Raw genomic sequence first — 12,316 nt, forward strand, 5'->3', positions numbered from 1 at the left:
TCCAGTGAAATGTGATAAAGTTTGGTGTTCTCATTGTGGCGTAGGATGAATTTATTGAAAATAATAAAATTAACTTCAGATTAACTAGCAGATTCAGACTGGATATAAGGAAAATTTTTTTTTTACACTGAGGGTGGTGGAGCAGTGTCCCAGGTTGCCCAGAGAGGCGGTGGATGCCCCATCCCTGGAAACATTCCAGGCCAGGTTGGCCGGGGCTGTGAGCAACCTGATCCGGTTGGAGATGTCCCTGCTCCTGGCAGGGGGGTTGGACTGGGTGGGCTTTACCGGTCCCTTCCCACCCAAACCCTTCTGTGATTCTGACTTACTCAATTTGCGGTATACGAACAGTGCCGCGCTCTCCCCCGCAGGGCCGGCCACGCCTGGGAGCGGCGAGCCGCTCTCCCCGCGCAAGGCTGCGGGCGCCTGCGGGGGTTTCGCTTCCCGCCCTCGGCTCCGCCTTCCCGTGCGGCCGGCGGCCCCCGCCCCCCGGCTCCCTGTCTCTGCCGCCGCCATTTTGTGAGGTGAGGGGAGGCGGCGCGGCCCAGGGCGCTGCGCCAGGGAGGAGGAGGAGAAGGTGGGAGCCGGGTTCCGCCTCGCAGCCGTGGGGCGGGGGCACGGGGAGGCCGGCGGATGGAACCCCCGCGCCCTTTTGTTCTGCTGCGGCGTGTGCAGGCGGCGGGAGAGGTTGCGGTGGTGTTCGGGAGTCCCGCGGGGGCTGAGAGGGCCGCTTCCCAGCGCGGTCAGCGGTGGCGGCAGGACGGGGCCCTCCCGAGGAGCCCGGGGGGACTGCAGCCTTTTTCATCGGCCTGGCGCTCTTCGTGAGCACGGCGTGCTCCCCTCCCCTCAAAGCCTACTGACTTTGTCGAGAGGTTTGTTGTAGGAAGTTCTCGTTCGGTGCGAAAACTGTAAGTGGTGAGGTCTGGCTTCTGGTAAAAAAACAGCGAGGGGGGAGCGACCCCCGCCCAGGCGGCTGGGGTCTGCCGGCGGGTTTCGGTCAGCAGGGCTCGTCTGACCGGGGGGCTTCCTGCCGATGCTTCGTCGCGCTGGTCTGGATTGCTTTGAGTTCCGCAGGAAAAGGAAAGCTGACTGTAAACACAGAGACGGCTTTGCGTACTTTTAGGAAGATGAAGTTGACAGACTGCTGTACGCAGCACGATTAATTCAGAATAAAATTACGGTATTTCGTGTACGGTGTTACCGATTGTACCACACCAAAGGGCTGGTGAGAACCTCTGACGCTTTCAGAGTCAATGGCTGCAATTTTTGGAATATAAAAGTTACGGTTATTGAAGGACACTTATTTCGGCTTCCTTGTGTTACAGGAGACACCTGGCAAATTAATCGCCTGGGTTTTCGGTCTTTCTTTGACACCCTGAACGGAGCTGGACTCTAAACATCTCACAGTTTACAGCCTTTTAAAATTTGGATGGACTTTGAAAAGGACAACAAAAGGAGTGGTCTTGGGTGGGTCCGGTACTAAATTTCGCATCCTTTTCAAAATTGATGATGTTGCGTGTTTGGGGTTTTTTTTCGTAGCTTAGAGGAATGCATGTTTTGCTTCTATATCTCATCTTAGAAACAACTGAATTCTCCAAGGATTTAAATATGACTGACTCTCAGGGATACAATTCCAGACAGTGAAAATCAACATTTTTATTCAACTGCAAATGTCTAATATTGAAAATTAACTGTAGGTGGATCTATCTGTATTGTTCCATGCTTCCACTGTTAAAAGTATTGCTTTACATTGCATCGACATTGTTAAGACCAAGATCATTTTTAAACAAGGCAGTTGCTACATATTTTCAGGGATTGAGAGTTGGTTTCTACATTTGTAAATTTATTTCCTAGACTTTAATTTTTTTTGGTAGTAATAGTAAAATACACCTTTCTCAATGGTAGTAGTTTCTAACAGCTGTAATAATTTTCTTTCTAGTGTACTGAAGCATGTTTTTACCAAGATCTGTTAAAGTCAAGAGGAGTGCTGATGAGGACAAAAGTTGCACAGCTAAGAAAAATAAATTGTCTTCTGGAGGATCTTTGCTAGAGGAGACCATCAAGTTCGAAGACTGTAAGTCAGTCGGAACAGAAACTTCTGCTTCAAGATGCAGTTTGAATGAAGTTGTACAAGAATGCAAAGAACCTGTAGCTGGAGATCCTGGTGTTGCTAATACAACTTTGGGAAAGGACAACCAAAATACTGATGATGATCACTCTTTGGAAGAACCCATAAAATCCTTCAGCAAATCCCAGCGTTGGGCAGAACCTGGAGAACCTGTGTGTGTCGTGTGTGGTCGCTATGGAGAGTATATCTGCGATAAAACAGATGAAGATGTTTGTAGCTTGGAATGTAAAGCCAAACACCTTCTACAGTCTCAAGAAAAGGAAAAAAAGCTAAAATCTGATCAACTCACAAAAGCAGACTCTCAAGCAGAAACTCACCTGCTTAATGCACCGTATTTTTACAAAGATCATTCCTTTATTTTAGGTTTGCGAGATGAGCAGATTGAGAACCTTAAGCTGCAGCTAGGTATTGTGGTCCAAGGCCACCAAGTTCCAAGACCTATTGTAGAGTTTGAACACTGTTGTTTTCCTGAAACTTTGAACCACAATTTAAAGAACTGTGGCTATGAAGTTCCAACTCCCATCCAAATGCAAATGATTCCTGTTGGACTCTTAGGGAGGGATATTGTGGCTAGCGCAGACACGGGCTCTGGGAAAACAGCAGCTTTCCTGCTCCCTGTTATTATGAAGGTTTTGAAAGAGGTAATGAAACTTTGTGTGTTTGGAGAAAGTGGTTTGCAACTTTGTCTCTTGGATTCCCACTCCGACTGAGAATGTAATTGCAGTGGTTTTTATTGACATTCAAGGATTTATTTTACTTTTGATTGATGGAGCATCGGTTCTTGGAGGGGGAGAGGTGCTGATGGTTTTTAATGACTTTAAATGTTTTTTCACTTTGGTCAGGAGACAAAACAAATCTGTCAGTATTACCTAGTATACAGTTTCTCTTTGTTAAGATAAGTAACTACGTTCTGTGGTATACTTACTAAGTGACTTAAAATAGAAAGTGAAAGTAATTCCAGGCCATCTGCAGTAAGTTGTTACCGTATCATCATATATCAGATGGCTAAAAGATTTTTTGGCATTTGCATAATTTCCGAGTAATTTCTGTGGGAATATGGTCAGCTGAAAATCAAATAACTACAGGAATTTGGGGTAGTATAATTTCTGAAATCTCTAGTTACACAGTCTCCCCTCTGACACTGTGGGAAAAAGCAATTAAGATGACTTGTGCGTCATAAGGACATGAATATATGATGAGAAGTAATGGCAAATAGTGTTCTATACCTTGTGTGTGGTTCAGTATTGCTTTTTGCTTTAGTGGTTTTATTCAACAAGAGATGCGTAAGAATATATTTGAAAATTCTGGACCTGATTAGTTGATGTTTTGGACTGTTTAGATGCCTTATACATATATATATATATATACACACAAATGTATGCGTGTGTATAACTTTTTTCAAATGAATAATTCGAAGAGTAACTCCCTTCATCTTTAAAGTACTATAGCGTTATTTTTAAGAATGGTAGCATTACATAGAAGCATTTAAGAACAAGAGTATTACACCCCTGTACCTCCTCTGTCTGATTATCATTACGGTCTGCAAGACAGGTATATGGTTACAATAACCATTTTGTAGTGTTAAGTTAAACACTGTTGCCCACTTGAAAACAACTCAACAAGCCCTTCTTGATACAAGTATTTAACTATGTAGTTCCTTTGATGATGCAGCGGGAAAGGAACGACCTCCTACTCTTGGCACTTGGAAATAGTCCATTTGGAGACCAGAAACCGATACCATCCAGAAAACTGTGCAATGAATTAGTGATTGTAGTACCAGTGTATGAGAGCGCTTTGTCTATTTGCTGAAGAGGTGATCAGTATTACTGAAAGAATCCCCCCTTGTTTTACCTTCTATTCATTTTACTTTGTAGTATGAGTTAACTGGAGTTAGGAATCTATATTAATCTGAGAGGAGTTAATACCCTGTAATCTTCTGTTTTCTGGGTTGCAGAAGTATCAGTGAGGTGATGATTTAGTTGAAGATCCTTGTATAAAGAACAAAAATAAGTTTAAGACTGTGCCACTTTAATGATTGATCTCTGCCTGGCTGACTAATAGTGGGTCAGAGGGGCTATTAATTTTGTTTTTCAATTCCAGAGACATAAGTTTTTGCTGTATAAAGTTCCTATCACTGCTCATCTTCTCTGGCTAATACTTACTATTTTTACTTAGTGGTGTGCAAGACAGTAGAGGGAAATAGTCTGTTCCTGTAACATCAAGACTTCTGAAACCTTTTTTTCATGATCTCTAGATTCAACTAGCATCCCGTGTTTTGAGTTCATGTGGAATTTACTCTGAATTTCTGTTGCAGATTCAGTGCAATAACTACAATAGAAAAAAACCCAGTCTTTATAAATGACTACTAGCTTTCTGTGTCTTTTTTTAATTGTCAGGAAGCTATTCTAACAGCATACAGCCACACGCGTTAATTTTTTTGTTTTCAAAAGTTGAGTAATTGAGGGATAGACTTCCTTGGCCTGCACTGTTAAAGGTACAATATCTTTCTAACTTCTGTCTTCAAATAGAAAGAGTACTAGCAGTCTAATTGTATCCACAGTTGCTGCGCTATATACTGTATTTTTGTATTGGGAGACTTAATCTTGAAAGCTTTTTATCTAAATAATAAAGCAATTCTGTGTTCAACAGATTTCTCCCCCTCTTTCTAGACAGACACTCCATCTGCCCTTATTTTGGCTCCAACAAGGGAGTTAGCAATTCAGATAGAGAGACAAGCGAAAGAACTGATGGCTGGTTTACCAAACATGAGAACAGTTCTTCTGGTGGGTGGTTTACCACTGCCACCACAGCTTCACCGGCTCAAGCAAAGTGTTAAGGTAAGGACTAAAGCATGGAAAGGTCCTGTGGAGTCATGTTTTCATGACATTCACAGAAAAGAAAAATGTTACTGTTGACATGTGTGGACACACAAAAACGTGTTTTTCCTAAGTCTAAACTACTAAAATAATTATACAATCACAGGATGGCTTGGGTGGGAAGGGTCCTTTCCAGGCCACCCAGCCCAACCCCCCTGCCAGGAGCAGGGACATCTCCAACCAGATCAGGTTGCTCAGAGCCCCGGCCAACCTGGCCTGGAATGTTTCCAGGGATGGGGCATCCACCGCCTCTCTGGGCAATCTGGGCCAATGTGACACCACCGTCTGTAAAATTTTACAGTAATACAATTATTATTTCTTTTTTAACACTTTGACCTACGATTAAACATATAATAGCTTTTTTGGTTTTTAAAAAGTTTTGTGCATGATATTTCTGCTTTCAAGGACTGAAATACGCCATTTTATTAGACAAGGAATTCTATTTTACAGCAAAATTAGTTTGTTTTTAATACATTGCATGTATTTAGACACTTACATTAGAGTTCTAAAAGGTCCATTTCCTTTGGGGGCTTCATAATTAATTATCTATAAAAGTTTTAAGACTTATTTGAACGCAAGTAATTTCACTCATTAGTGAAATCACCTCTGTGCTGTAACTTTATAGTTTTTCTAGGACAGTCATCTGTCCTTTCATGGAATTTCTAACTCCTGGTTTGTTTGTTTGTTTGGTTGGTTTTTTTTAGGTTATAATAGCGACACCTGGAAGACTTCTTGAAATTTTAAAGCAAAGTTCTGTTCAACTGCACAGCATAAAAATTGTAGTGGTGGATGAAGTAAGTTTTCAGTTGCCAGGGCTGTATTGCCTATACACAGGTCTTTGAAGAGCCAGTGTGAGTGGCCAGTCTAACTGATTAAACATACTGAGTGTTCGTTATAAAGATAAAATATATTTCTTAGAGAAAACTTAATTTTTTAACACAATATATTTCAACAATGCATGTTCTATTGGCTATAAAAGACTTAGCTGACAGTGTAATACCGCTAGACCAGTGTGAACCATTTGTTTTTAATTTCCTCACTTAGCTTTTCTTCTGACTGAAAATATCATTGCATTTGGATTAATACATGCCAATCGTACACGTTCTGTCAGTTCAAGTTCAGGATTCTGCTGTTTACGGAAGAACCTGGTACAACTCTAATATTTTTCACTTAGGTGGATACCATGTTAAAAATGGGTTTCCAGCAGCAAGTGTTGGATATTTTGGAAGACATCTCTCACGATCATCAAACCATATTGGTGTCAGCCACGATTCCAGTGGGCATTGAACACTTAGCAAATCAGCTTCTGCACGATTTTGTAAGAATAACAATTGGAGAAAAGAATCTGCCATGTTCCAATGTTCGCCAGATTATCTTGTGGGTAGAAGAGCCCTCTAAAAAGAAAAAGCTGTTTGAAATACTAAATGTAAGTGTAATATTTTTCTCAGAAGAACAACTTGTAAAATTATTTATGTCTTTACACATCTGTGTCAGGTTCTCCTGTTTAATTCTAATCTGTAGGTCCTGATGCAGTGAAGAGGTAGGGTGAGGTTAAGCATGTGACTGCACTGCCTAGTTCAGTAGTTCTGCAATGCAGGAGCTTTAATGGCAATTTCAGGGATTAATCCACCCCCATCGCTCACACCTCATTCTGTGCAGCAGCAAAATAGATTCCTTTGCTGCAATCCAGGTTAAAAATGGTAATTTTGATAATTTTCTTGTGATTTCCAGTATAGTATCCCAAGGATTTGTCCTGGTTATCTGTGAATGGTAGAGGAACAGGACTTTTCTTAAACTGTCATACCTGCTTTATGGCCTGGGAGTGGTTTTTCATTTTAGAAGTCATTAAAGAAACCAGTGAGAAAGCTAATTTAGTTCTTTCTTGAATTTTCTTTATTTATATATATATATATATAATGAATACCTGGGGGGGAGGGAGATTTTAGAGCCTGGGTTGAGGTTATCCAGGAAGTAAAAAAGAATCTTTAACTGAACCTGAGAACTTAAAGACATTCAGAATTATTATGTAACAGTTAATAAAACATAAAACAAAGCTTCTGACTTCTGAAAAATGCATGCATTGATATAAACACAGGTTCTGAGTCTACAAATCGTTATGTCTATGATGTACAGATTGGTATAGTTTCATGGCTGGTATCTTGTTCCTTTCCTATCTGGAGTCTAAGAATATTTATTCATCTGAAAGTGGTGTTAATATTAGAGATAATGAGCAGAAGAAACTGAACTCAAGTCGCTGATGATGAGCAGCAAACTGTTGTTAATACCTTCTTACATAAACGGTTTAATTTTACAGGATAAGAAACTCTTCAAGCCCCCGGTGTTGGTATTTGTGGACTGCAAACTAGGAGCAGATCTGTTGAGCGATGCTGTTCATAAGATTACAGGATTGCAATGTGCAGCTATGCATTCTGAAAAGTCTCAGGTGGAAAGAACAGACATATTACAGGTTTGTGCCTCTGAAATTTATGGAGGTTTTGATAGATTTAATGGCCAGTGGTTTTTTTAAGCTGGCTTTATTTGAATGAGTTAAGTCATCATTCACTGCTTTTCTGAAATAAAACCTGGAGCATTGCTGGGGGAGAGGAGAGACAGATGGGACCAAGCACAACTGTAGATAATAATGCTATTTTAAACGCAGATAAATATACTGGAGACTATTTCCTAGGTTATTTGCTTTGAAATGGGAATTTAAATATCTATTTAACTTTAATTTATTACTTTTTAATTAAAATTGTGGGTTTGATCTCTCTTTAATTAGCTCTGTGAATTATATTTGTATTTAAATCAAGAATACAGGGGAGCCATTCTCTCTTCTGCAACAGAATAATCCCACTGGGTGTGTTCTTACACTGTATAACCCCAGCCAATGCTTGGAGAGGTTCAAAATATAAATAAGGAAAAAATAAATTAATTTTTGTTTGTTCCTCCTTTGGCAGGGATTACTTCAAGAGAAGTTTGAAGTTATAGTAAGTACTGGCGTCCTTGGACGAGGGCTTGACCTTGTCAATGTCAAACTGGTAGTAAATTTTGATATGCCTTCAAGTATGGATGAATATGTACATCAGGTAAACAAATAAATTGTTAAAGCATTCTTTGAAAAGAGTACTCCAATATGACATCCACCTATGGAAATTTAAATTTAAATGTAAACGTAAAGATTATTTTCCTCTTCAGAATATTGCTTTTATAGGAAAGAAAGAAAGTGCTGAATATCTCTTCCATAAGTCTCTTACGCAGATTACTAAAATCTGGAGCACTGTTCTTGTATTTTCTATATAAGTTACTGAAGCCTAGAAGAGTATTTTTCTATCAGTTATGTTTGCAGTATTATACTTCCCGTTTTGTACTCTGTTGTATCATTTTGTGTCTATAGAAAGCAAAGTCTACCCTGTTTTTACTGTCTGGGTGAAGAAAGGCCAAATACCCCTCTTCCTGCTGCAGCTCATCCGCAGTGTGGGATATCCATGTAATACAGTCAGGGAACCACTTGTGAACTTTCTTTTCGTTCTCTCTTCCTGCTCCAGTATCTCCTCTGATTTTTTTTTTTTTGCTGATAATTTCTTGCTTTAAAAAAGATAGCGTGTGGATTGTGCATGTGTCATACATCTAGGCATCAGTAGCAGACCTCTGGTAATTTTTACATGCATTTAAGCTAAAGCTTCAGATCCGCATATCCTGAACTCAGGAAGCTTATTAGAACTTTGCGCTTAGAGGATGAGAGATTTGGCCTTGTCACTTAGGTTAGTTGATTTTTTTTTTTTAATGGAAAATAAGCCTTAAGGATATATAGAGGACTTCCATTTAATATTGATAACTTAAAATGAGTTTTTTGCATTTTCAGGTGGGAAGAGCAGGGAGGCTGGGTCACAGTGGAACTGCAATTACTTTTATCAATAACAACAGCAAGAAGCTCTTTTGGGATGTCGTGAAGAGAGTGAAGCCAACGGGCACCATTCTTCCCCCGCAGCTGCTTAATTCCCCCTATCTTCATGACCAGAAGAGAAGGGAACAACAGAGACTGAAACAATTACAGAATAGCCTTGTAACAGGAGATAATATCATGGACATTATTAGAAAACATGACAAAAATAATTCTCAGAGGTAATAAAGATGTATTTGTAGTTATGTAATTATAATTAAAGTGTGATTAAAATAAAGAGATTTATGATGCCTTATATGTTGCCTTTTTAAAAGAAGTTTTTATGTTCAGTTTTTCAAGGAGTCTCATCTTTATTTTGAAATACAGACTATTGTGTGTTGGAATTACAGTAGTGGTTAGGAGGAACACTCTGTGTAACCACTGTTCAAAACCGGTAGTGTTTGCTTGCAACATACTCTTTATTTTGTTTTAATATTTCTGCATAATCATTTCGGACTTCTTGTGAAACACTCTTCTGGTAATTTTTTTGTCATTATATTGAGGTAAGATCTTTGCAAAGGACACTCTCCTTACGCACCCCCCCCCCCCCCCAAAAAAAAAAAAAATTAGTGACAGATTAGTCTCTGAAAACAAACCTCTGGTTTACACAAAAGCTTCCATGGGACCGTTTCTCCGAATCCTCAGTATGCTCTCAGGGGGTTTCCTGTGAGCGTAAATGCAAGTTTTGTTTGTCAGCAGTACTGAAAGTTTAGTTTCTGCTTTACTGCCTGCAGACCAGTTAAAAGTCCTGCTCAAGCACTTTGCAATAGCTGAAATAGTTGGTTATTAGTATAACTTTGCTGTATAACCACTTAAATTAAAGAAGAAATTGTGTTCTTATTTAATGAAACATTGTAGTTAATGTATAACTGATCATATTTATTTATTTACTACTCATTTAAGCATAACTTGCCATGCTCTGAGACTAGATGCTGTTTCGTTTTTTTTTTCAGTAAATGAGACCAAAACTGTGTTAAGGTAGTGTACGACTTACCATCCAAAGGTTGAGATGGGTCATAATCAAAACTTCCCTTTTTTCTTTTTTTTTTTTTTCTCTTAGGCTGAGGCTTGGGAAATTAGTTTCATCAGTCCTTTGGTGCTGCTGTGCTGCATCATCCCTTTTTGGCAGACCGAGATGTCTCAGGTAGTTAGATGTTAGCCCTGTGTATTATATGTCTTCTCTTTGGCCAAAGGACAGCAATGTGATTGACTTCGTTTGGTAGCAAACTGATTTTTAAAAGCTTAGTAGCTGATTGTTACTTTTTTTTTCCCCAACAAGAAACAGAAAGAAGAGGTCTTTTCTGCTGCAAGCACTGGTGTCAGGGGTTCTTTAACAATAACAGATTTGTTTAGTTGTTAATGACAGACTCCTACTATGAACTCTGATAATCTGAAATACAGCGTTTATTATGATTTCTACTATTTTCTGTGTACTGTTGCTACATTAACATAATCTGATTCAGGGAAAACCTCAAGTTTTTCACTTGTTCTCTACCCCATGCTTTGTCTTTTGTCTCCCTCTGCATTTTTTTTTAAGCTTTTTCATACTAACTCGGTTGCACAGCATTTATAAATGCCAGATCTTTTATAAAACGCACACATTCTTCCCCGAGGCACCATTTTTGTTTCTTGTGGAGGTTCCGCGACCTGCTCTTCGCTTTGGTTTCTCATCCCGCTTTCCCGTGACCCCGTTTGCTCTGACGGTGAGCTGGGAGCCCGTGCCCTGACCTGCTGAGCGGCTCCCTTTCTGGGGCGGGGGGGGGGGGGGGGGTCCGGTAACGGCCCGCGCGGGGACGTGCGGGCCGTTTGCGGGGCCTTGCGGGCCCGCCGGCCGCGGGGCCTCCCTGCAGGGCGGGAAACGCTCCCGAGAGGCAGGGCCGCGCGCCGGGGCCCGCCCTTCCCTACGCAGGCGGGGCCGGCGGCCCGCCCCGCTCTGACGCGTGCCCTGGCGACAGCCAATCCCCGCAGGGCCCGGCGCATTCAAACGAGGCCGGGAGAGGGCGGGAGCGGCGCGCGGAGCGGCGGGTGAGGAGGCGAGCCGGGGCCGGGGCCCGGGCTCTGGCTCTGGGGGTGTCTGGGTGCGGGGGTGAGTGCGGGATGGGCTTTCCCCAAAACGCTAAAGCAGTTCGCGCCTTGCAGCCGCGTGTCTGCAGCGTGGCAGTCTGCTAGGAGTGCGTTTCACACAAAACGCGTTTTACAGCGCGTGTAACGTCAGCCGCTCCCTGGATCAAAATGCGTTGAGCAGTAAATGCGCTCTGGTTTGGAATTTCCTCGCAGCTTTTGAGTTATGGAAGCTTTGTGCAGTCCTGACAGATGTAGAAGTGGATGTAATCGCATAAATTCTGGAGTACTGCAAAAGCTGTAACTCAGAAGCGTAGCGTTAAACGAAACTTCTGTTGGAGCAATTTTCTGCATCGCTTGCTCTCGTCTTGCTTTCCTTTTTTTCCCCTGTCTGCTTCTTTTGTTAATGATGAATGAAGGATCTGAGGCAAGTAACTTCTTGTTGACTTTTAATAGCAAATTAATTGCAGCTGGCAAGTCTGTGGTGGGCAGTGATGTCAAACCTGATACCTGTGATGTATACACAAAACTGAAAGCATACTTTTCTATACGGAATGGATATATACAGCTTTCTAAATACTCGCATGTAGAAAGGATGTGGAATGCATTTTACTGTTTTTCTTCTGTCCCCTAGGGTGGGTATCTTTTCGTTTTGCTACACATAGTGAACTAAAACAATGTCCAAATGTCAGAGTCATTTTTATGAACTGTCATATCCTGAGATATATTTATATATCAAAATGCTAAAAAAAAACCCCAAAACAAAAAACCAAACTACTTTCTATATGCACAGATTTCCTATTCAATGTTAATAATGTTGTTGTTCCATTGGAGTCTGTTAGTTGTGAAACACTAAGAGCACTGAGTGAACGGAGGCGTGGTCTTGAATTCCCTTTCTTTGGGGATCGGGGTGGATCATTGGGAAGAAATGGTCAGGGTGATCTTTGTTGCTAGTTAGATCATTCCTTGTACCAACTGGTGCTTCTTCATGACGTTTGGTTTACCTTCTGAAATAAATCATAGAGCTCAATAAATGGAATAAAATAGCCTACTATCGGCAGAAGTGCTTATTCAAATACAGACTTTTAAGTGCTGCAGGTGAAACAGGATACTAATTTTTATTAATATTTGGGGGCATATATTTACTGCAGGAGATGTGAACAGCTCCCCATGTGCCGAAATATAACTCTCAGTGGACATGAGCATCATCATAATTTTTGGTTTATCTCCCCAGATCCCATAAGAAGAAGCAACTAGAAATCATCTTTTAGTCAAGGTGTTGTACTTACTGAAAACCTAATGTTAACTTGCTGG

The 12,316-nt window shown here is 41.0% G+C and overlaps 1 protein-coding gene across 6 annotated transcripts; it reads left to right on the top strand.

Annotated features, from left to right (window-relative positions):
• The first annotated feature begins 504 nt into the window (after window positions 1-504).
• Window positions 505-12,273, top strand: DDX59 (DEAD-box helicase 59). 6 transcript variants are annotated; one of them, XM_086752893.1, is made up of 10 exons: window positions 505-574; window positions 1,323-1,464; window positions 1,937-2,766; window positions 4,795-4,962; window positions 5,706-5,795; window positions 6,176-6,427; window positions 7,316-7,468; window positions 7,959-8,087; window positions 8,864-9,123; window positions 12,237-12,273. In XM_086752893.1, exons 3-10 carry the CDS (start codon window positions 1,948-1,950, stop codon window positions 12,271-12,273), a joined length of 1,908 nt encoding a protein of 635 aa, XP_086609019.1. In that variant the 5' UTR covers window positions 505-574; window positions 1,323-1,464; window positions 1,937-1,947. The 6 variants fall into 6 exon arrangements, with proteins under 6 accessions (XP_086609019.1, XP_086609022.1, XP_086609020.1 ...); XM_086752896.1 differs by lacking the exon at window positions 505-574 and adding an exon at window positions 589-869 and having other exon boundaries at window positions 1,323-1,473; XM_086752894.1 differs by lacking the exon at window positions 505-574 and adding an exon at window positions 589-869 and having other exon boundaries at window positions 1,323-1,468.
• Window positions 12,274-12,316: the final 43 nt, after the last annotated feature.

The sequence above is a fragment of the Chlamydotis macqueenii genome, chromosome 8, assembly GCF_036417535.1.
Source record: "Chlamydotis macqueenii isolate bChlMac1 chromosome 8, bChlMac1.mat, whole genome shotgun sequence".
Lineage (NCBI taxonomy): Eukaryota > Metazoa > Chordata > Aves > Otidiformes > Otididae > Chlamydotis > Chlamydotis macqueenii.